The 21,074-nt window shown below is 40.9% G+C and overlaps 1 protein-coding gene across 3 annotated transcripts; it reads left to right on the plus strand.

Moving 5' to 3' along the window:
* The first annotated feature begins 1,329 nt into the window (after positions 1 to 1,329).
* On the plus strand, positions 1,330 to 17,966 carry tbk1 (TANK-binding kinase 1). Of its 3 annotated transcripts, none has more exons than XM_038296189.1 (21): positions 1,330 to 1,408; positions 6,884 to 6,988; positions 7,086 to 7,226; positions 7,299 to 7,428; positions 7,507 to 7,688; positions 7,786 to 7,946; positions 8,052 to 8,162; positions 9,147 to 9,326; positions 9,402 to 9,598; positions 10,522 to 10,580; positions 10,667 to 10,758; positions 10,864 to 10,965; positions 11,069 to 11,147; positions 13,769 to 13,890; positions 13,967 to 14,043; positions 14,133 to 14,172; positions 15,711 to 15,812; positions 15,893 to 15,989; positions 16,082 to 16,173; positions 16,251 to 16,334; positions 17,621 to 17,966. In XM_038296189.1, the coding sequence occupies exons 2-21, from the start codon at positions 6,902 to 6,904 to the stop codon at positions 17,658 to 17,660; spliced, it is 2,175 nt and encodes a 724-aa protein (XP_038152117.1). In that variant the 5' UTR covers positions 1,330 to 1,408; positions 6,884 to 6,901; the 3' UTR covers positions 17,661 to 17,966. The 3 variants fall into 3 exon arrangements, with proteins under 3 accessions (XP_038152117.1, XP_038152116.1, XP_038152118.1); XM_038296188.1 differs by having other exon boundaries at positions 1,341 to 1,488; XM_038296190.1 differs by having other exon boundaries at positions 1,341 to 1,488; positions 16,251 to 16,322.
* The last annotated feature ends 3,108 nt before the right edge of the window (positions 17,967 to 21,074 follow it).

Here is a 21,074-nt window from a genome sequence, read left to right on the forward strand (position 1 = left end):
TGATTTCCTTAAAGATTATAATCTGTCAAAATTCAGTCTGAGAGATTAAGAACAAATTGACATTGATAAAAAAGAATAAAAATAAACTAGTAACATAAGGAACATCATTCTAATTGGTTACAGTTTAAGGTAAACTATTGGTTTTCTATTAAATACAGGGTCTCGTATTAAACCATCTACTGAAGCTGTTCTCAGATCAATAATAATCAGGAGTAAAAAGACTCATTTCATGATGGATTAGCTAAGCCAACATCATTCAGGTTTTAATACCCTGTGCCTGGACTTATAAGCCCCAGATGGTGTAGGGTTCTCCTTGAGTGATTCTTAGAACTGTTTACAAAGAAAGCTGTCTAAGCAGCCTGCATTAGACTTTAAAGGTTTACACTAACCAGTGTGTTATTTTATAAACATTCAGAAATCCCTTTCTTTCAGCTAAACACTTGAACTCTAGAATATAAGGATTCAGGACACCATCAGTGTGGAAGATTAGGCCATTATGACCCAACGGCCCATCATAGATTTTGATGGATCTCAAAGAGTTAAAATCATAAAGTCCTACATCCCTTTGATTTATGTGAAGGCTGGCCTCTTTCTCCTGTTTTAGGTTGATTTTAAGCAAATATGGGAGAAACTGTTTTATTAAAAAGGAAATGAATGGAAAAGCATTACCTTTCAATTAAAATAATATATAACTCCAATTTTTGACATGTTTGCTGATCATCAGCAGGTTTTATGGTGAGGAGAGGGGAACTTCATGGAACCATCAGGGATTATAATCCTCAAAATTACTTAATATTTTAATTAGTCAGAAATGACATTTGCAGTTCAGTATCTTTCCACTTCAACTGAGTATAACTAGGAGTCTTATATGGACAGAGTAAAGAAAATGAAACCTTTTCTTCAGTTCAAAGTTTTGCTTTCCCCTCATATTTGCAGGTTAACTGTCATTTCTTTCTTCCATTACTGTTTTATTTCTTCTCCAATTTCAATGTTATTTTGACCTAAAACCCCTCCACCGATTTCACATTAAAATATTTCAATTGATTAGTGCACCGTATTTCTTTTTACTAAATTGATCAGTTTCACTTTTTAGTTCCGGATTTTTGTTTTTACCGTAATAACAAACCCTCTGCGCTCTCTATCAGCTGTCTTCTCCCTTTATTTAAATGCTAAACCTGGGGCTCTCAGTTATACACTAATCATTCGTATTTGTTTATTTTCTTTAAATACACAATTATTCCATATTTACCCCCCAAAACATGTAACTATTTAAAATATATGTTGTGTTACTATTTTATAGATTGCGGTACCTATTTGACCCCGCCCTGACCCTCTGCTCTCTGATTGGTCGGTTGCGGTCAGCTGACCTGAGCGCAGCGGAAGTGGAGAGCAGAGCGGCAGTGAGAAGGTGAGGTAGTAAACAAAAATAAACACCGCTTAATTTTTAAGGAAAAAGGACGGTTCTGGAGCCGGCCTGGACTTTCTTCGGTGAGTAAGGATGTCAGCCAGTGTTTTGACTCGTTTCTGTGTTCCGGTGGGTCCGGTTCTAAGCAAAGGCCCGAGGTGCGCGGTCCCGATACCGGAGAGTCGCGCTCGGCCCTGGAACACGAACCTTCCGCTTAGACGGAGAGAATTAAACCCTGCGAATTGATTCTTCAATCGAACAATTGATCAAAAAGTACTTAGCGTAGCCGTAATGACGTTTATCATCTGCTGCGTCAGAGCGGACGCGGGGCTTTCCGGTGTTGTGCCACAATCTGTTCCCCTGTGAAAATCTGTAGCCAGAGAGGCCAGTTAGTTATCGGCGTTTTTCCTACACTTGTCTAAAAAAACGACAAAACTCACTGTTTATTTATTTATTTTTTTTTATCTTTTCCTTAAAACCAAAGCAACACATTTAAAATTTTACTAATTTTCCGCTGTTTAATGCGTTTTAACCAAGTTTCGTGTGACGGAACCAACTAATCACTAGTTTTATGATTAGATTTATGATTTTATAGCCTGCTGATAAAAGGACTGAAGCTGACTGAGCGTGATGTGCAGGACTATAGCAGAGACACAAACACCATAACTCAAAATATGCATTAATTCTGTTTATTTCTTATTGCTAATTTTTGATTTTTAGTGTCTGTTTGTGGGATTTTAGCAGCAGTAAATGTATTATCGCTTTATCAACACTGTCACTCAGTAGGATAAAGGTCAGGAGGAAGCAGGTATTTCAGGTGTTCCTCTCCATTATATGGAAAGCTGTTCATTTAGCAGCACGTGCCTCGCTCTTTTTCCTCTCATCGAGGACAATGACTCCTGTGGATATGAAAACATTTGCACTTTATGTTCCAAAGTTAGACACCAAAAATTCCCTGCAGCTGACAGCCTGCATGACGTCACGCCGGTGATTTGAACCTGCCTAGTCACCATGGCGACAAGCAGAGATTACGTATCCTGCAACTCTTTTAATTGCTTTTTAGCTGAAGCTCAGAAGCATTTTAATGTGTGGCTGAAGAACCAGTTTGGATTTTGCTGCATTCGACACAGCTCTTTAGGTTAAGAGTTTAGATTTGACAAATGTTTTATTTATGTTCTATCTGAATAGAAAAGATTTGAATCTGCCAGATCTCTAAAGGCATATCGAAGCCTGTTTGATTGGCTTTGAGATCAGAATAAGCTCACTAGTGGTGAGGTCAGAGGATACTGTCCAACCAATCAGAATTTAGTTTCACTTTTAACAATAGAATCATTCATTTAGGGATCCATTGGACAATGACAGATGACTGATGCGGTTTTCCTAAAACATTAATTGTTCATTGTGTTTATCCCTTTTAGTTTTGTATGAAAAATAGATTTTAAACTAACTCCACTGCCTAGTGTATCCCTTTAGTCATGTAAAAAAAACAATTTAAGGTCAGATCGCCGTACGCCTAAAAAAAAAAAAAAAACTAAACCTAAGCCATTAAATAGTTTTTTTGTACAAAACTAAAGGGATAAACGGGTATTGACTATGGGTAAGCTCATCTGACAGAACACCGGCCCCTGTAACAAAATACATTTGTAGTACATACATTTTAACATGTGCTGGAGCAGAAAACAAAATCATTACCTTTTTTATCAGTGATTTCAAAATCAATTTGTTGCACTTTTAGCTTTCAGTCATTATGAGATAAGATTGCAATTTGTATTTGCTAGATCGGAGGTTATTGCGGCTGCAAATGGCTCTTTGGTTCACTAAAGCCGGGCATACACTCTACAATAATTTTTTTTGCCCTTTTTCGGACCGATTCTCCGGTCGTGTGAGAATTTTTAGATAATTTTCAGACTGATGATGCGTCTTGTAGTGTAAAGGAGGTAACGAGGGGCGATCAGCCTCTGATGACCATCTCTTGATCAGGAATCGTGAAGTCGGGAGAAAATCAAACATGTTTGAAATTCAGTCGGCCGTCATAAGGTGGTCGTGGGCAAATCGCTCAGTGGGCAAACAAGGATTCCTCTTCTTCTTCCTCTCAGATGAAAACATAGCAGCATGGCGGGGGTGCAATGAGGGAAATTGATTTTTTTCTGTAAATTGACAGAGCGTAGTAGCAATGTTTGCTCAGCCATGTCTTTTTCCAAATACGTTGTTGCCTTTTCTTTTTAGGGCTTTTAGCACAAAATTGCAAGAATTGCCAAGGCAGCGCGTTTCTCTCTAGTGAGCTTCATATTCCTCTTCTACTCATTTGGCTGCTGGATAGACGAGTCAGAGAGAGAGAGAGTCATGGGTACTTGTGGCATTAAAAATATTTCTAAGAGCATTACAAAGCATTAAATTAGAGTTACTCATTCCTGTATAAACCCTTTTACTGCGGCTTTTCTTTAACAGTGTGGCTCATTAGGAGTCAGTCTGGCCAACAGCTTGGATCCTTCTCTGTTGATGTTTAGTTTTGTTTAATTCTTCTTTTGTTGAGCATTAATGTCGTAGGGTAGTCATATTTAAATGCCAAAACATTCTGCCTTAAACATGTATATAAATATACCCTTTATCAGAAGATATTGTTCCAAAAGTTAGAAAATTTCTATTTAAAAAACAAAATCTGTATTTTTGTCCCCGTTATCTTCCGCAAGCCAGTTCTACGTCAGCCTGAACAACTAACTTCAGCCAATCATATATCAACGGTTATCTGTCAATTGTTTTTCAGTCAAAGCATCTTGATTTATATGTTGCAGCTAATATACTCAACGGTTGAAATAAGAATAATTTCCTTTCCCATTGAGTTCCGTCCCAGTGTTCACGGGGATGGACGTCTGTGTCTTCAGCCGGTGTAGAGCTAACAGAACTGGCAGCGTTGCGAGGCAAGGGCTCAAACATGTACGGCTGGAAGCCTTCTACACCAAACCAAGCTTCTGCCGCGCTGGCGTCCTCTTCCACAACATCTTCGTCCCCGCTTTCCTCCTCTAAATAAAAAATGTATCACGGAGGAGACTCATCCACGACCTCCGACACTAAACTCTCCTCCTCTTGCATGTTTCCTCTGTCCATAGCGTTCCTTGACAGTGTCGTTGCCATAGATATCCATAATAAAGGCTAGATGTCTCGGCCGCGCTGCTGGCCAATGGGGGTCGACGTCCGCACGTGGCGGCCATCTTGCCACAGGCAGCTCGCTCATTCGTAACATTGTGTTTTAAAGGCGCATGTACTTAAATAACCATAACTTCCTCAATTGTCTAACTGTTTGGTTTGTTAAACAAAAGTCAGACATGTAGTTATGACACTGCACACTTATGAATAATTATAACCATGGAATTTCATATGAAAAGAACATTGAATAGAACATACAGGTGCAATAAATATACACATGCACAAGGTATTAATGTTAAATCAATATATGCTATTAAAACTCAGTGTACTGAATGGCAACATGATATATAGATATACCTATAGGTATCTATATCTATATAGATATCTATCTATATAGATATAGATACCTATATATATATATATATATATATATATAGGTTATGTACAAAGATATATATATATATATATATATGTATATATATATATATACATATATATATATAAATAAACACTTTTATTTGGGTGTGATTAATTATTTCACAGTCCTAATTTATTTATATTTACATACATACTTTTATAATATGAATATTATTGTTATAATAAAATATGAAATACTGACAGAAAAGGCTTATTGTGTGGCATCCTCTTGGTGTAGAAGCATAATCCAGGTTTCAAATTAAAGGTAACACTTTGAAGTTTCATGTAGACTATTCGGATTATATATCAGGAGTAATTACACAAAAGTTCCTATTTTTAAACCATTATAAAAGTGACATTTATTTGCTATTAAAATTGGTACAATAGTCCCCTTCACAAGTATATATAGATGTAGCATGTTGAAATCCCCACCTACACTACTGTGATGGTATACACATGGAAGACAGATTTAAAAAATGACCCAAAAAACATAGCTTGGCTAATGCCCTTTGAAAAGGAAGGTTTTATTGAGCTTCTGTGTAATGTACAAGAGAGCGTTGTCCACAAGGCCATCAAAGCAGACAGGAAGGTAGCTGTGGTCATGTACTAGCGCAGGAATGTCAGCAAACGGGGATGGACGATCTTCTCCTCCTGCTTACACATTATATAACCTGCAGAAACAAAAACAAAAGTGACCAACAACAATTCACGGTGTATAAGATTGGTATATCAATATGTGATTAAATTTCAATGATACACATGCCCTTTGAAGATGAGCTGGAAAGTTGAAAATGTTTGGCACAACACCATCTTTAAGTTGTCCAAATGAAACTAATACAAGCTTATAAAAGCTTTGAGTCAACAACAATCTTGTAATACTATTATGTCATAGCAAAAGTCTGGCTTCTTCCTTTTAATAAACCCAGCAAATTCCTGTAACATAATGTAAGATGTGTTGACAAACCAAATCGATTGGAAATCATGTTAAATTCTGCCTCTTCCACTGATGTAAAGTTGCTGGTTAACGTTAGCAGCTAGCTAAACTGTAACGTTAGCTGCTAACTTACTAACGTTAGGTCTCACTTTGCAGCTTCTTGTTATTAGCCAGCTAACGTTAGGCTAATAATGAAAATACAACAACACTCAGATTATTGTTATTAGCAGACTAATAACTACAACCACATCCACAAAGATTGTAATTTACACCAAAGATTAATTGTCATACAATCGTTATTGGTGTCAGTAAAACCTATATAATTGACTGATAGTCTCAGCCTTGATAACTTGCGCAAGTAGCCGTGATGCACAACTATGCTGCGCGATTAAGTCATTTTTCGACAAGAAAATCTGCAATTTCGTCATGTTCAAGCATCAAGAATAATAGCCACGTTCATAATGTTTGAAAGAAACCAAACTGTTTCTAAATCCGTCAAGAATTCAGTGAGGTAAGAGTATTTGTGTTCGTGCTGATCACTCACCTTACATTAGGTACCACAGAGCACAACAGAAAGCCTGCCTGAGGCAAGATGGCTGCCGGTGATGACGTTTGAGACTCCGCCGTAAGACATCTAGCCTTTATTATGGATATCTATGGTCGTTTCTAAGTCACCAATTTAGTGCTACTTGGTCCCAATGGAATTTCCCATTGGGAACCTACTAGCACTAAGTTGCTAACTGGTTAGCAAGATGCTTCCGACAAACTAGCTACAATCAAACTTGCTTACAAATTTTCCGCCACAACAATCCCGCCACCTTGATGTTCGACCAATCACATTCACTTTATTCACTCGTGTAAAGTCGGGCACCACTAGGGAGAATTTGGAAATGCAACAGTTGGAACGGCCGCTTATCTACGACTTTAATATCTGCGTCAGAGCCTACTGATTTGATTGATTCCAGCTTCCTGTGTTTTTTTAGATTCCATCAGCCATCAGAATGCAGAGCACCTCCAATTACCTGTGGCTGACCACGGATCAGCTGGGTCAGGGAGCTACCGCAAACGTTTATCGAGGACGACACAAGGTATGAGCTCCGGCACTCACAGTTAGTCCTGGATCAGTACCGCTTCCCATTTTTAAACCTCTCAGGTAGTGATGTCTGAATCCGGTTATGTGTGCAGAAAACTGGCGACCTCTACGCTGTCAAAGTGTTCAACAACCTGAGCTTCCTGCGGCCGCTGGACGTCCAGATGCGTGAATTTGAGGTTCTGAAGAAGCTCAACCACAAGAACATAGTGAAGCTGTTTGCTGTGGAGGAGGAGGTGGGCTAGCAGGGCGTCGCTAATTCTGAGCTCAGGATGTAGAAATGTTTCTGATGACCTTTTTTCCCTTAGACCAACACACGCAATAAGGTTCTGGTCATGGAGTATTGTCCCTGTGGGAGTCTCTACACCGTTCTAGAAGAGTCCACTAACGCCTACGGTCTCCCTGAGGATGAGTTCCTCATCGTTCTTCATGATGTTGGTAAGAAAGTTCCCCTGTTGATCTGGAACTTATCCTGTCAGGGTGTTTTAACCTGAAAGTATGTCCTGTGTCCTGCAGTTGCAGGTATGAACCACCTGAGGGAGTATGGCATCGTTCACCGGGACATCAAACCAGGAAACATCATGAGGGTGATCGGAGAGGACGGACGATCTGTTTACAAGCTGACAGACTTTGGTGCCGCCCGGGAACTGGAGGACGATGAGCAGTTTCAGTCTCTGTATGGCACAGAGGAGTACCTGGTGAAGAACGGACACCTGGGGGGATCCATGCGCCTTGGCAGATGGGTCTGTGATTCTGAGTGGATGTTAACCTCCATGTTTGTCTCTGGCTCTGCAGCATCCCGACATGTATGAACGAGCCGTTCTTAGGAAGGACCACCAGAAGAAGTACGGCGCCACAGTGGACCTGTGGAGCATCGGCGTGACGTTTTACCACGCCGCCACCGGGAACCTCCCCTTCCGGCCATTTGAAGGGCCACGCAGAAACAAGGAAGTAATGTAAGAGCTTATTTTGGCTAATTATTGGTTAGGGTTAACCCTAACCCAACAACAGCTGACCGCAGAGAGCTAAGCACTGGATGTTCTCCCTGTTTTTGGTCTCAGGTATAAAATCATCACAGAAAAACCATCCGGAACGATTTCAGGTCATCAGAAGTGTGAGAACGGGAAGATCGAGTGGAGCACGGAGATGCCGGTGTCCTGCAGTTTGTCCAAGTAGGAGCCATTTTAAGAAGTTTATGGTTTAATTTCATCCCTCACTCCAAAACTGTAAATCTAAAAAAGTAATTTTTTCTTAAAATTTGTCAATTTTATTCTTGAACTAAAGAGGAAAGAGAGACCCTTTGCCAATTGAACAAGACAATTTATATTTTAAATAAAAAAAAAGTATTGGATTATCTTATGCTACGTTCACACGTTTACATTCAAAGTCAATGGTTGATGCGGATCAAGGTGCAGCAAAAGGTCACGCGGTGCTTTTTGAGCAGCAGGAGCAGCGCCTCACGAGCTGCTGAGCATCTGACGTGAGCAATGCGCATCAGAAGCAGCACCTGCTGGAGTTGGAAAAATGTAACTTTTCCGTACAACGCGCGACATCAACCAATCAGAGAAGCTGATCTGGGAGCTGGCAGGGAGACAGACAGCACTGATGCAGAAAGCTATAATCACTCCTCTGAAACAGTTTATCAAAGCCTAAATTAACTTAAGATGTTGAAACCTGCAAAAGAAATGTTCGTTTTTATTATTCTGAAGCCTGCAGTTTGGATTATGTACGTGAAAAAACGCTAACATCTACTTCCAGCCGCCATGAACAATCGTGGATAAAAATGCGAAGAGGCGACCGGGCCAGAGGCTGTTGTTGAACGGGATTCCCAGAGACGGCGAAACGCCGGTGTACGGGGTCAGAGTGGCTCTAACAGAGAAACAATATTTGAAGGCAGGATGGTAATCTGGATGAACTGACTGCACACATGAAGCTTTCAGGCAGACTGTCTCATTTAAAACACCATCGGCACTGCCCCCTGGTGGTCAGAAGGGATTAAATAGAAAAAAAGGTTACATATGTAAATATTGTTCTATGAACCCTGTGTCCACTGAGATTATCTGTCAATCAAATTGACTCACCTTTGTTACCTTTAGCTCAGACTTGGTCCCTACCAGTTTTTTGATTCTCCTCCCACCTTTGTTTCTTTCTCTCAGGGGCCTTCAGAGCCTCCTGACTCCGGTTCTGGCCAACATCCTGGAGGCGGATCAGGAGAAATGCTGGGGCTTTGATCAGTTCTTTGCAGAAACCAACGACATCCTGCACCGGACGGTGGTCTACGTCTTCAGCCTGCAGCAGGCCACGTTGCACCACGTCTACATCCACGAGTACAACACGTAAGTTCTGCGTCAGGTTACGTTCAGAACAGCCGTCGTAGCCCAGGTTTGTGACTGATGCCACCTTCCCTTCAGAGCGGCGCTGTTCCAGGAGCTGCTGTGCCGCAGGACCAGCATCCCGTTGCACAACCAGGAGCTGCTGTATGAGGGCCGGCGCCTCGTCCTGGACCCGAACCGGCAAGCCAAAACCTTCCCCAAGACCTCCAGAGACAACCCCATCATGCTGGTGAGCCGCGAGGTTGTTAACACCGTTGGAGTGATCTTCGAAGACCGTAAGACTTTCTGCTGATCTAAGTTAGGTGATCCTCTCATTGAATCCCCTGTCACACCTTTAGACCACTGTATGCCTGACGTAGGAAAAATCTGGAAAAAAAACGCTGGCATAGGTTGGATCATTTATGAGTACATTTTGTATAAGTTAGGAGCACGAAGAAGCACGTCGACTTACGGCGAACATGTATGCTGTACGTGGGTTAGGGTTAGGGTTAGTAAGTTTGTTGTTGACATCCGTTAAGTGTAAGTTACTCATAAGTCGTGGCATCTAGCTTATCCAAAACCTAAGAGTTTGTTGTGCATAACTTCTGCGCAACTTATCCAGAACTTCTCTCCAACGCATATCAACGCATCTGACGTGTTCCAGACGAGCTGAACGTGTTTATAACTTCCAGCTACTGTTTAATGGCGCATTGGCAGCGTTTTGGTACAAAGGAGTTTCACAGGAGGAAACCATAAGTTCTCCTCCAGACTTTATCCTCATCATAGGGTGAGCGTAAAGGTGAGTGTGATGGATCCTTCCTGCGTTCACGACCAACACACTTCCTAGCAGACATGAAGCTGAATCTGCTGCCACTGCAAACCTTCTTTCTTTCTTTTTCTTTGTGTTTATCTATTATTTGTTTGGTTGGGCGGTAAACAGGTTAATACCGTGATCAACGACATCTTAGCTTGTGCATCGTTTCCTGGGAATCACACTGCTGTGTGTTATGCATACGTTAGGCTGTTGTTGGACATAAGTTCTGGACTCGTTATTAATACACTATATATACGCCCAAATTGGAAAAAATATATAGAAAGTTCAGCGTATGTCAGCGTTTTAGGAGATTCTGGGACGTCAGGCATACAATGGCTAAATCGCCAAGGTGTGACAGGGCCCTCATTATGAAGCTTCACTGAAAGTTTTTGTTTTCCTCCACAGCGTGTCCTCCGAAGGTCCAGCCTCGCTATGACCTGGACCTGGATGCCAGCTATGCTAAGGTATGACGGGTTTTAGGACCTGTACATCCCAAAGAGCACATTGATCTGCCCGCCCGACTCGCTTTGACTCCGCTGTTGTTCCTCAGACTTTTGCAGGAGATGTTGGACATCTGTGGAAAACCTCTGAGTCTCTACTGGTTTATCAGGAACTGGTGCGGAAGGGAGTCAGAGGATTGATGTGAGTCATACGGTGGCCTGGAAGGACCACAGAGCTGCATGTGGATATATAATCTAACATAATGTGCTGCAGAGTTTATTCATCCCCGTTTGTTGATCCTTGCAGTGAGCTAATGAGGGAGGACTACGGTGAAATTTCCCGCAAGAAGTCAGAGGTCTTCCACCTTTGCAACATCTGCTCACAGCTGCTGGAGAAGTCCGAGCAGCTGTGAGTCTTTAACCCAGTCGGATGCAGCAGTAATCAGAGCCAAATTAAGAAGAAGAAGCAACATCTCTCTGTGTGATCTAACTCTTTGCGTGTTCTGCTGCAGAATGGAGGTGCTGGCGCGGGCCAACATGCTGACGTCAGAGTTCGAGGAGATCTCAGACATGCATAAGAAGGTTCTCAGGGTGAGTGTTTTTCCTCCATTGGTCCTGATCGGTCAGGCTGTGGTGATCAGCTTCAGCTGGTTACTACGGAAACGGGTCTGTTTATGTGTTAACTGTCAGGTTCAAGCCTTGAAGCAAAAACAGCTTTTTTTATCCACTGATCTCTATTTATTCACTGGATTGCTGGTAGTACGGGGTTAAAGTGAAGCCACCGGCAGCCATATTATTACTCCCTAGTTAGACTGATCATAATGTAAACAATACTTGCTCTACAGCATCAAACGACGATGGTGTTCTCATTTTCAGGGGCACTTAAGACTTTTAAAATAAAGATAAATTGATCTCTTGGAAACACACTGGCTGTTTCATCAGTAGATTACTTGAATTTATGATCCCTTTGCATGTTCATTATGAAGTCTATAAATCATGTAATATAGCATAATAATATAATACAGGTGTGCCAAAAGTGCTAAAATGATGATGTACATGTAATACACATGTATTTATTACATAGTTACAATAATTACATCTAACATGTCTAATAATGCATGATATATATATATATATATATATATATTAGGGATGGAACGGTTTATGAAAACTGTCAGAACCGTTTGGTTCGACTGTCTCGGTTCGGTTCGCGTGTGTTTCGTTCGGTTCATGCGCTGCTCCTTTTTCTCATAGGCGAAGCGTGTACACTCCAGAGCAGAAGGTGGCGGTACTGCAATCAAAGCCAACCACCAGTAGTAAACAAGAAGAAGAAGAAGCGAAGCAGCGTAGCCGGGTGTAGCAGAAAAAAATCAGTTGTTGTGGAGAATTGTGTGGGTATGGTGAGTGGGAAAGAACTGGAGTTGGAAGACGCGCCAGCAGCACTTTATAGTAGGGTTGGGAATTGAAAAGATTTTCACGATTCCGATTCCCTTTTCGATTCTATGAAACGATTCGATTCTTTATCGATTCTTTTTTCGATTCCAATTTGGGGGAAAAAGGAGAACAAACAGTTTGATTATCAGCATCAACTTTGTTTACTTAACTATTGCACAATCTTACAAACTCAACAAGATCAAGATGTCCAGAGGAAATGTGAAACTGGAGTAACATCTGTGTTTAAATGAAAAATAAATATACAAGAACAAACTTAATAACCAACAATGTCTAATAACAAATGATGGGATAATAACCTATTTTAAATAACAAAAAATACTAACTATAAAACAGTAGTAGGGAAAATTAACAGTTCTTTTGCAGAAAGATGAGCATATCTGCTTTTTCTGGAAGGATACGGGATCTTTCAGGGCTTATGGTGTCTCCAGCCGTGGAGAACACCCTCTCAGATGGGGTGGAGGAAGCCTGCACACAGAGGTAGTTTTCAGCCAGTCCAGATAGCAAGGGCAGCGTATCTTGCTTGTTCCACCACCACAGTGTGGCGCTATCCCTGCAGGGGATGGAGGGCAAGCTTTTATAGAGCTGGATTTCCTGATCTACCCTCTGGGCTAAGGAAAGACGGGGCTTTGATTCACAAAGTGACCGCAGCTCGTTGTCTTCCTCCTCGAATAGTTCTTCCAACTTGCGTAACTTGCGTAAGTTGCGTAACTTACGTAAAAAACGTGACGTAAGTCGTGCTCCCCAGAGCCGGCGCTCTAGGCTCTGGTGCTGCGGGAATCGAAAAAAGAATCGTTCAGCGAGCTGCCAAACGATGCCATGGAATCGGAAAATACGGAACCGGTTCTTAACAGGAACCGGTTTTCGATTCCCATCCCTACTTTATAGGTCTGCTGTATGGGAGCGCTTTGCATTTAGAGTGACCTACGATGACGGCGGAAAGAAAGTTGTGGATAAAAGTGCAACAGTGTGCAAGCATTGTGCAACACGTTTTGTTTATGCTAACAGCAACATGACCATAATAGATTTTCCTAACAATGAACATATACCGAACCGAAAACCGTGACCACGAAACCGTGAATCGAACCGAACCGTGGATTTTGTGAACCGTTCCACCCCTAACACAAACACTATAAAAATAACAGCATTATCCACTTAATAAAGAATTACTACATTGACATTTCACAGTGAATTACTTTCTATTACTCTACTCTTTTTTTTTTTCTAACCTTACACATAATGTCGATGGCTAACTCAGTCAATATCTCCCAGTCAGTCTTGAGATAGCCAGACTAATGTTACACTACACACTATACTATAGAAACATTGGTGTATATATTGATTTTCTTGGTTAGTTCATCAACTGACTGTGAAATTACCAGTAGAACATCTTCCTACAGTCGACAAACTGCTTGTTTTTAGCAGCCAAATGCCACACAGGAAGCCATTTTTATGGCGAGTCTCTGTGGAAGTGGGGATTACCAGCATGGTAGACGCTGGCTTCACTTTTTTCCAGTGATCAGCATCCAGTGAATAAATGGAGATCAGTGGTTTTACCACTGCAGTGAAATCCTGGTGTTCAGTAATAAAAGGTTCTCTGGTTTGGTTCTGCTCTACATGCCGTTTAAAGGCTTTATGAATAGAAAGGCATTAAAACCAAAAACAACAGGAGCCTGTGAAGTTACTGAAGCTGAAAATCAAACATTGGATTAAAACATGGAGGTGCCTCTTCCTGTCTCTGACCTGGGAACTCTCTGCAGATATCAGGCTCTCTGGAACCCATCGAGAGAACAACACAGGACATCAAGAGTAAGTTCCTAAACGGAGGCCCTTTGACGGACACCTGGACGCAGCAGGTCGGGACGCACCCCGAGGACAGGAAGTAAGAGTGTTGCTTTAACGGCCTTAAAGTGGGAAGGTGTTGGGTTTGTGTTTTTTTGACAAGTTTCTTTCTGCAGTGTGGAGAAAATTAAAGTGCTGCTGGACGCCATCACAGCCATCTACCAGCAGTTCAAGAAGGACAAAGCAGAAAGACGTAAGACGCAGACACCCTGTCCACAGCAGCATTAGGGGACGTCCAGGAGACCCCCCCACTGACTTGGAATATTCTCTCTGTGTTTTCAGGGCTGCCGTACAACGAGGAACAGATCCACAAGTTTGATAAGTACGTCCATGATGCAAAAACCTAATGAAAGCCTTGGGGTGGAGTGACTGTAGGTCCATCAGCCCCCACCCTTAGTGTCCCCACCACCTTTCATTACAAAGTTACACCCTTGAATAAACCTATAGGGTGGCAAAACAACTTACAGCAAACCGTTGTCAAGTAATACAAGAAACATGATTCAAACTCAGCAGAAAATTCCTCCAGGAAAAGAAAGAAAACTGCTTCTGTGCAACATTCAGCAACAAATCAGACAAACTTAGCACCCTTTGCATTGCTAGAAATGTGGCCATCATATCGATTCGCTCCAAAGTGCCCCTCACATTCAGTGCTTAGAGCATCGCCTCGGCTGGTCATTACCAATAAAATAAACCAGTTTCCTAATTAAATTACAATTTAGATTTCTGTAAAAATATGTTTCTGGTTTATGGAGTAAAAAGATGAGAAACTTATGACCCAGGAAATCGGTAGGTTTCTGAATCAGAATCAGACATACTTTAATAATCTCAGAGGAATATTACTTAAAGGAATAGTACACCCAAAACATGATTAGCCTTCATTTTCTACTCACCCCCATGCTGAACAACACTCTGGAGTACTTTTTTGATATCTCAAATGCATCTGGAGATCTGGGAGGCTTCTTGCTGTCTGCTGACATTCAAATAATGGAGGTCTATGGCGCCCGAGGCAGAAAGGTCCATAAAAGTCCACAAAAAACGTGTCAATATTCCTCCATACTGGTCGTCCAATGTATTCCAAGTGTCCTGAGTGGGTAGCGTCCATAATTTACTCGAAACGAAGTCATTTAGAATGTTTTTAGAGCATAAACAGTAGTGTATAGGATTTCCTGAAAGCGCGCACATGCGCGATCACGACGCTACGGAAGCCGGCAGACCAAACCAGATGAAAGTGCACACCAGATGAAACAGCAAGAAGCCTCCCAGATCTCCAGATGCATTTGAGATATCAAAAAAGTACTCCAGAGTGTTGTTCAGCATGGGGGTGAGTAGAAAATGAAGGCTAATCATGTTTTGGGTGTACTATTCCTTTAAACCACAGCATTGGCAAAAAAAACGTTAGTGATTAGTTTCTCTATATAGAATAAATTGGTTCTATTAAAAAAATACTAACCAAATATTTAAAGTTCCCGTTTAGTTTGGAGCTACGAGAAAACACAATTTTAAAATCTGGAGATTTAATTTAACTCCAATTCAGATTATTTCTATATACGCCAATTCATAACACACGTCATCTAAAAGCACTTTACAATTCAACCAGATCATCCAGTCAGATTGATTTTTAAAGGAAAACCAGTTGATTGCATCAACTCATTGACTCAACGGCAATCCCTCACAGTAAGCATGCTTGTAGCGACAGTGGAGAGGAAAAACTCCATTTTAACAGGAAGAAACCTCCAGCAGTAACTGGAGAGGAAAATTAGGGGAACAATTTTCAAGGATCGGGAAAGCTTAGGTTGGTAATGAAAAGGAAAACTAAAGACCTGTCTGAGTTGCCTTTCCCCGGTTTTTATGCTCCTACAGGCAGAAGTTGGTCATCCATGCCGGTAAAGCCCGCTCTCTGTTCACGGACGAGTGCGCCATGAAGTACCGCCTCTTCATTTCTAAGAGCGAAGAGTGGATGAGGTGCGGTTCTGATCCGTTGTCCGTGTTTTTAGTTGGTCACGCGGCTTTGACCTTCAGCTGGTTTCTCTGTTTGTCTGCAGGAAGGTTCATCATGTGAGGAAGCAGCTCCTCAGCCTATCAGGACAGCTGATGAGCGTGGAGAAGGAGGTGACCATGCTGATGGACCGGGCCATCAAGGTAAAGCAGGATGTTCTCACCCTGGGGATGAAGACGCTCCTCCTCGTCAGGTCACTATGGAGACGAGCTGAGGCTCTGTGTTTGTGTTGCAGCTGCAGGAACAGCTGCCCCAGAAAGTGGTGCCGAACGTGATGAAGCCTCAGCCGTACCTGAGTCCCAACACACTGGTGGAGATGACTCTGGGGTGAGAACGTCAGACCTTCATCCTGTTCTCATTCGGGTCAGAGTTCGCTCACATAACCTGCTGCTCCTCTTCCTCAGGATGAAGAAACTGAAGGAGGAGATGGAGGGAGTCGTCAAGGAGCTGGCAGAAAACAACCACTTCTTAGAGAGGTCCGCTCACAGGTTCTGTTGGTGTCCGGATCAGTGTGTTCTGACCAGTGGCGGCTGGTCAGCAGAGGGCGCTAATTAAGACATTTAAAAAAACTAGAAAATTTATCATTTTAAATTCAAATTTAAAATATTTGCAAATATATTGGTATTTAGTTTTTAGATGTGTAAGATAAATATTTAATATTTAATGACTAGTAAAGCTTTACAAAATCTTTGCCCATTGACTCGTTAAAAGTTATACATGCGCAGAAGCTCCCCTGCAACACAGAAGTATAGGAAAGATGATGGGAAGTGTATTTGCTCACCACCTCCCGCCGCTACAGCGCAGACGTTTTGCGGGTGATTGACAGGTCTAGTTGCGGGAGATGGAGATGCTTTGGAGAGAGAAATTGCAGAAGAAACGTTGTTTTCCAGGACCTGGTCTAGCAAGAAGGCTTGGCTAGCAGCCTGCAGCGAGGCTAAAGCTTTATCCTGCTTTCCCTGCCTTCTTTTTCAAACGTCAGGATCTGAGCCAGCAAGGATAAAGACAGATAGAACTGATTGAATGAACAATCTGGGATTAACATGGAAAATAATAGAATATAGTGTACTTTTTCTAGATGTTTGATAATTTGCATAGTTGCTCTTAAATAAACACATTCTCAGAAAATAGTTTTTATATATTAAAAATATAAAGCTGACTAATACCTTCTCGTTTAATTAACTGCTACATTTTTTTTTTTAGGTTTGTGACACAATATTGGACAAAAATATCCAAAAACAAAAGCAGGGTTGCCACAGGGTCATTAAAAATCATTATGTCATTAAATTATTATTTTTTTTACATTTTTGCTTTAATTGGAATTGAAATTTATTAAATGCGATTATCGTGGCATTTAAAATGCTTTATTAAAAAAAAAAGTTTATTAAAAAAATTTGGTCAGATATATTATATCAGATATAACATGTTCTGCATGTTTGCGCTGAAACGCTCCTCCGGTTGATCGTAAAGCCGTATGTAAAATGCAATATATATATAATGAAATTATTTCTAAGAGCACTAAAAAGCATTAAATTCCTGTATAAACTTTGAAAAAGTAAACCTATATGTGAAATAATATTTTGCTTTATAATGTTTTTTGTTGTTGTCATTCATTTAAATATACTGGTGTGATAACATTGTATACATTTGATTGTTTTTTTGGTATACGTCTATTTTAAATTTCTAACCCCCCCATGGAGAAAACTGCACCAGCCGCCACTGGTTCTGACCCGTCTGATTGGACCGCATGTTAACCTGAGAACCTGTTCTTCTGCAGGTTCGGGACTCTGACCATGGATGGAGGCCTGAGAGGCTGACCGGACTGCAGCGCTCTGTACATATTCTCTGTAAATACTATCAGACTCTGACGGGTCGGCGGACCCGACCTGCTGGGAAAACATTCTATCGGACCTGTTCTGTTGGATCCAGACAGCGCCATCATGACACAGACTTCGTTTCTCAACCACGGATGTTTTCTAGGACCTTTGGCAGAATGGAGCAGGAGGAAAGTTGTGGATCAGAATAAAATTCTGTGGGAGGTTCTGAGAATAAATAAAAAAAAACATGGTGAAAGATATTAACTTTAAAGTGACCCAGTCACTAATCTCTAAACTAGTTAAAACTCTGGTTTTATATACAGGCTGATTAAATGAAGCTGCTCTGATGGCTCATTATTCCTTCATTTATGTATTTTTCTTTAAGTTCACCCTGTTTAGTATTTGCCATATTGAGAGCAGGTGTATTACATGTGTGCAAAACAAGGAAGCAGTTTTCTAAGTGGAGCAGTGAAATAGAGAAGTCAAAAATCAAGTGTGTAAAACTTCCAATAATATCAGATAAGAAGGTAAACAAGTATCGCTTTCTGCCAGCAGGAGGCGACAGTGGACTACATCTACCTTTTAGAGGCTTAAGTGACTGGGCTCCTTTAAATGTTTGGAGAGCATTACAATGGATTCAATTAAAATGTTTATTTAGTGATATATCCCAAATTAAAGGTTTCTTTTGTTTTTAGTAAAAACAGGATCTGTTCTAAGTGGGTCTGTTCTTTCAATACTACTCATCATGCTGGTTCCTCTCCTGTTTCCATCTGTCTTGCATATTAACATTCAGGTTAAAATTCTTTGGAACTCTTTCTGTTTGGACTTGGTAAATAATAAAAAAACGTGAAGTATAAGAAGCAGTGCTGTGTTCTGTCAACGGTTAACACTGAGCCCGGCTTCTGGCTCTGTTCCAATGAGATCCAGACCTGTTGCTGATCCAGTTCTTGGCCTTGTTTAAACATTAACAGTTTAATGCTGGGTGTAGATTTGGTTCTGAGCCTTTGAACCTAACTTTAGTCCTGCTGAGTCAGGGGTTCTGACCACTGATCTCTATTTATTCACTGGATTGCTGATTGCCCAAAAAAAGTGAATCCAACATCTACCACATTGGTACTCCCCACTTCTACAGAGACTCCCAGTAAAAATGCCTTCCTGTGTGGCATTTGGCTGCAGAAACAAGCAGTTTGCTGGCTGTGGGAAAAGTAATTTCACAGTCAGTGAAAATCAATATATACGACAATTAGGGTTGTCAAAAGTATCGAAACTCAAAAAAGTATCGATACTGAAATGTTGTATCCGGATACAATACTCGTTTTTCTAAGCAGTCATTCATCTAAAGTGCAGAATAGAGGAAAATGCACTTTCTGAACACTGTGTGATTGAATAATTCTGTGCATTTTTCAGTTTCAGACTTTTTTTTTGTAAGAGGTGCACCTGCTGAGAATTATTTTTGTTTCTTAACCGGTTTGGCTAGTGTCATTATGTGTGCAAAGCATAGCCGAGGAAGAAACACTTAATTTTAATTTTATAAGTTTTTTATCAAGCTTGCTTAATATTGTGCACAGCATACAACCTTTATTGTATTTATTTATTAATGAAAATATTTCTGTAGAATTTTGGAGTCGTTTTTATCCTTGTGGTATTGAAAATGGTATCGAGTATCGAATATTTTCCTTAGTATCGGTATCGAGGTGAAAAGTTTAGTATCGTGACAACCCTAACGACAATGTATTCTATAGTATAGTATGTAGCGTAACATTAGTCTGGCTATCTCACACTGACTCTAAGATATTGACTGAGTTAGCCATCGACATTGTGTCTAATGTTAGAAAATACAGGTGCTGGTCATAAAATTAGAATATCATGAAAAAGTAGATTGATTTCAGTAATTCCATTTAAAAAGTGAAACTTGTATATTATATTCATACATTACATACAAACTCATATATTTCAGATGTTTATTTTGTTTAATTTTGATGATTACAAATGACAACAAATGAAAATCTCAAATTCATCATATCAGAAAATTAGAATATTGTGAAAAGGTTCAAAATTGATGGCCCCTGGTGCCACACTCTAATCAGCTAATTAACTCAAACCACCTGCAAAAGCCTTTAAATGGTCTTTCAGTCTAGTTCTATAGGCTACACAATCATGGGGAAGACTGCTGACTTGACAGTTGTCCAAAAGACGACCATCGACACCTTGCACAAGGAGGGCAAGACACAAAAGGTCATCGCTAAAGAGGCTGGCTGTTCACAGAGCTCAGTGTCCAAGCACATTAATAGAGAGGCGAAGGGAAGGAAAAGATGTGGTCGAAAAAAGTGTACAAGCAAGAGAGATAACCGCACCCTGGAGAGGATTGTGAAACAAAACCCCTTCAAAAATGTGGGGGAGATTCACAAAGAGTGGACTGCAGCTGGAGTGAGTGCTTCAAGAACCACCACACACAGACGTATGAAAGACATGGGTTTCTGCTGTCGCATTCCTTGTGTCAAGCCACTCTTGAACCACAGACAGCGTCAGAAGCGTCTTGCCTGGGCTAAAGAGAAACAGGACTGGACTGCTGGTGAGTGGTCCAAAGTCATGTTCTCTGATGAAAGTAAATTTTGCATTTCCTTTGGAAATCAAGGTCCCAGAGTCTGGAGGAAAAGAAGAGAGGCACTTCATCCACGTTGCTTGAAGTCCAGTGTAAAGTTTCCACAGTCAGTGATGGTTTGGGGTGCCATGTCATCTGCTGGTGTTGGTCCAGTGTGTTTTCTGAGGTCCAGGGTCAACGCAGCCACATACCAGGAAGTTTTAGAGCACTTCATGCTTCCTGCAGGTGACCAACTTTTTGGAGATGCAGATTTCATTTTCCAACAGGACTTGGCACCTGCACACAGTGCCAAAGCTACCAGTACCTGGTTGAAGGACCATGGTATCCCTGTTCTTAATTGGCCAGCAAACTCTCCTGACCTTAACCCCATAGAAAATCTATGGGGTATTGTGAAGAAGAAGATGCAATACACCAGACCCAACAATTCAGAAGAGCTAAAAGCCACTATTAGAGCAACCTGGGCTATCATAACACCTGAGCAGTGCCACAGACTGATCGACTCCATGCCACGCCGCATTGCTGCAGTAATACAGGCCAAAGGAGGCCCAACTAAATACTGAGTGCTGTACATGCTCATACTTTTCATGTTCATACTTTTCAGTTGGCCAACATTTCTATAAATCCTTTGTTTTTATTGGTCTTCAGTAATATTCTAATTTTCTGATATGATGAATTTGAGATTTTCATTTGTTGTCATTTGTAATCATCAAAATTAAACAAAATAAACATCTGAAATATATGAGTTTGTATGTAATGTATGAATATAATATACAAGTTTCACTTTTTAAATGGAATTACTGAAATCAATCTAC

This window comes from Cyprinodon tularosa, unplaced genomic scaffold (assembly GCF_016077235.1).
Source record: "Cyprinodon tularosa strain WSP-4 unplaced genomic scaffold, ASM1607723v1 ctg369, whole genome shotgun sequence".
Lineage (NCBI taxonomy): Eukaryota > Metazoa > Chordata > Actinopteri > Cyprinodontiformes > Cyprinodontidae > Cyprinodon > Cyprinodon tularosa.

What these genes read in the sequence shown, in the direction of transcription:
- tbk1 (XM_038296189.1), top strand. Translation starts at nt 6,902, where the DNA reads ATGCAGAGCACCTCCAATTACCTGTGGCTGACCACGGATCAGCTGGGT. An exon ending in TGGATGCCAGCTATGCTAAG is followed by an intron (nt 10,581 to 10,666) that starts GTATGACGGGTT and finishes GTTGTTCCTCAG; the next exon opens with ACTTTTGCAGGAGATGTTGG. An exon ending in TGATGGACCGGGCCATCAAG is followed by an intron (nt 15,990 to 16,081) that starts GTAAAGCAGGAT and finishes TTTGTGTTGCAG; the next exon opens with CTGCAGGAACAGCTGCCCCA.